The 959-nt window shown below is 61.9% G+C and overlaps 1 protein-coding gene across 1 annotated transcript; it reads right to left on the bottom strand.

Annotated features, from left to right (window-relative positions):
* Positions 1-293: 293 nt before the first annotated feature.
* Positions 294-755, bottom strand: ATOH7 (atonal bHLH transcription factor 7). Its single transcript, XM_004701129.2, has one exon. The coding sequence runs from the start codon at positions 753-755 to the stop codon at positions 294-296; it is 462 nt and encodes a 153-aa protein (XP_004701186.1).
* Positions 756-959: the final 204 nt, after the last annotated feature.

Consider the following 959-nt stretch of genomic DNA (forward strand, 5'->3'; position numbering starts at 1 on the left):
CCTTAAAACTATCTTCCCTCAAAGTAGTCCAGAAAGGAGAAAGGGGTCATTAGTTTCACAGCAATCAAAAAAAAAACAACAAAACTATTCACAAGACCCATTAATGAAATCTACAAAACACGAATCAAGAAAAAGAAAGGCGATCCAATTATTGCGTCCACAGAGCTAATGAGACGAATAAACGTAAGCTGGAAGCCTGCTAATTTGATGCGAGGACCGCACGGAGGCCCCAGAAAGCGCAGGCTGCGGCCTGGGGGACAGGCTGCGGTTCGGGCCCGTCCCACGGCCGACCCCTAATTAGCCATCGGGTAGGGCTCGGGCTGGAAGCCGAAGAGCCTCGGGCCGTAGGGCTCGCTCCCGGCCGGCAGCTTGGCGCCCGCGAGCGGCAGGTAGGGGTCGCGGCCCAAGTGCTCGCAGTGGACATTGATCCAGTCCCGCTCCGAGCCGAAGCGCTCGGCCTCGGCCAGGATCCGGGTCAGGGCCATGATGTAGCTCAGCGCCATCTGCAAGGTCTCGTACTTGGACAGCTTTTTGTCCTGGCCCCACTGCGGGACCACCCGGCGCAGGCGGTCGAAGGCCGTGTTGAGACCCTGCATCCGGCGCCGCTCGCGCGCGTTGGCCGCCAGGCGCCTGCGCGCCGCGCTCTCCATTCGCTCGGGACCGCCCGCGCACGTGCCCGCGCACTCGGGGCCGCCCGCGCACGGGGGCGCGCCGCGCACGCCCGCCGCCGGGCCGCTGGGCTTGCAGGATTTCATCGCGCCGGTGCGCGGCCGCGGGGCCGCCGGGGAGCAGCGGGAGCTCACCGGCCCGCTCGAGACTTGGTGGTGAACTTGATCGCCGAACAGCTTCCTAATGGGCCGCCTCTTTAGCAAAAAAAAAAAGAAGAAAGTGGTGGCGGGGAGTTACAAATAAAGCAACTCACTTGGAATCAAATCATTAACAGGGGGAGTGAAGGGCTC

This window comes from Echinops telfairi, unplaced genomic scaffold, assembly GCF_000313985.2.
Source record: "Echinops telfairi isolate 266 unplaced genomic scaffold, ASM31398v2 ScPeMD7_70;HRSCAF=299, whole genome shotgun sequence".
In the NCBI taxonomy this organism is placed as follows: domain Eukaryota; kingdom Metazoa; phylum Chordata; class Mammalia; order Afrosoricida; family Tenrecidae; genus Echinops; species Echinops telfairi.

Excerpts from the sequence above, each read along its gene's own strand:
- ATOH7 (XM_004701129.2), bottom strand. The coding sequence starts at position 755 with ATGAAATCCTGCAAGCCCAGCGGCCCGGCGGCGGGCGTGCGCGGCGCG.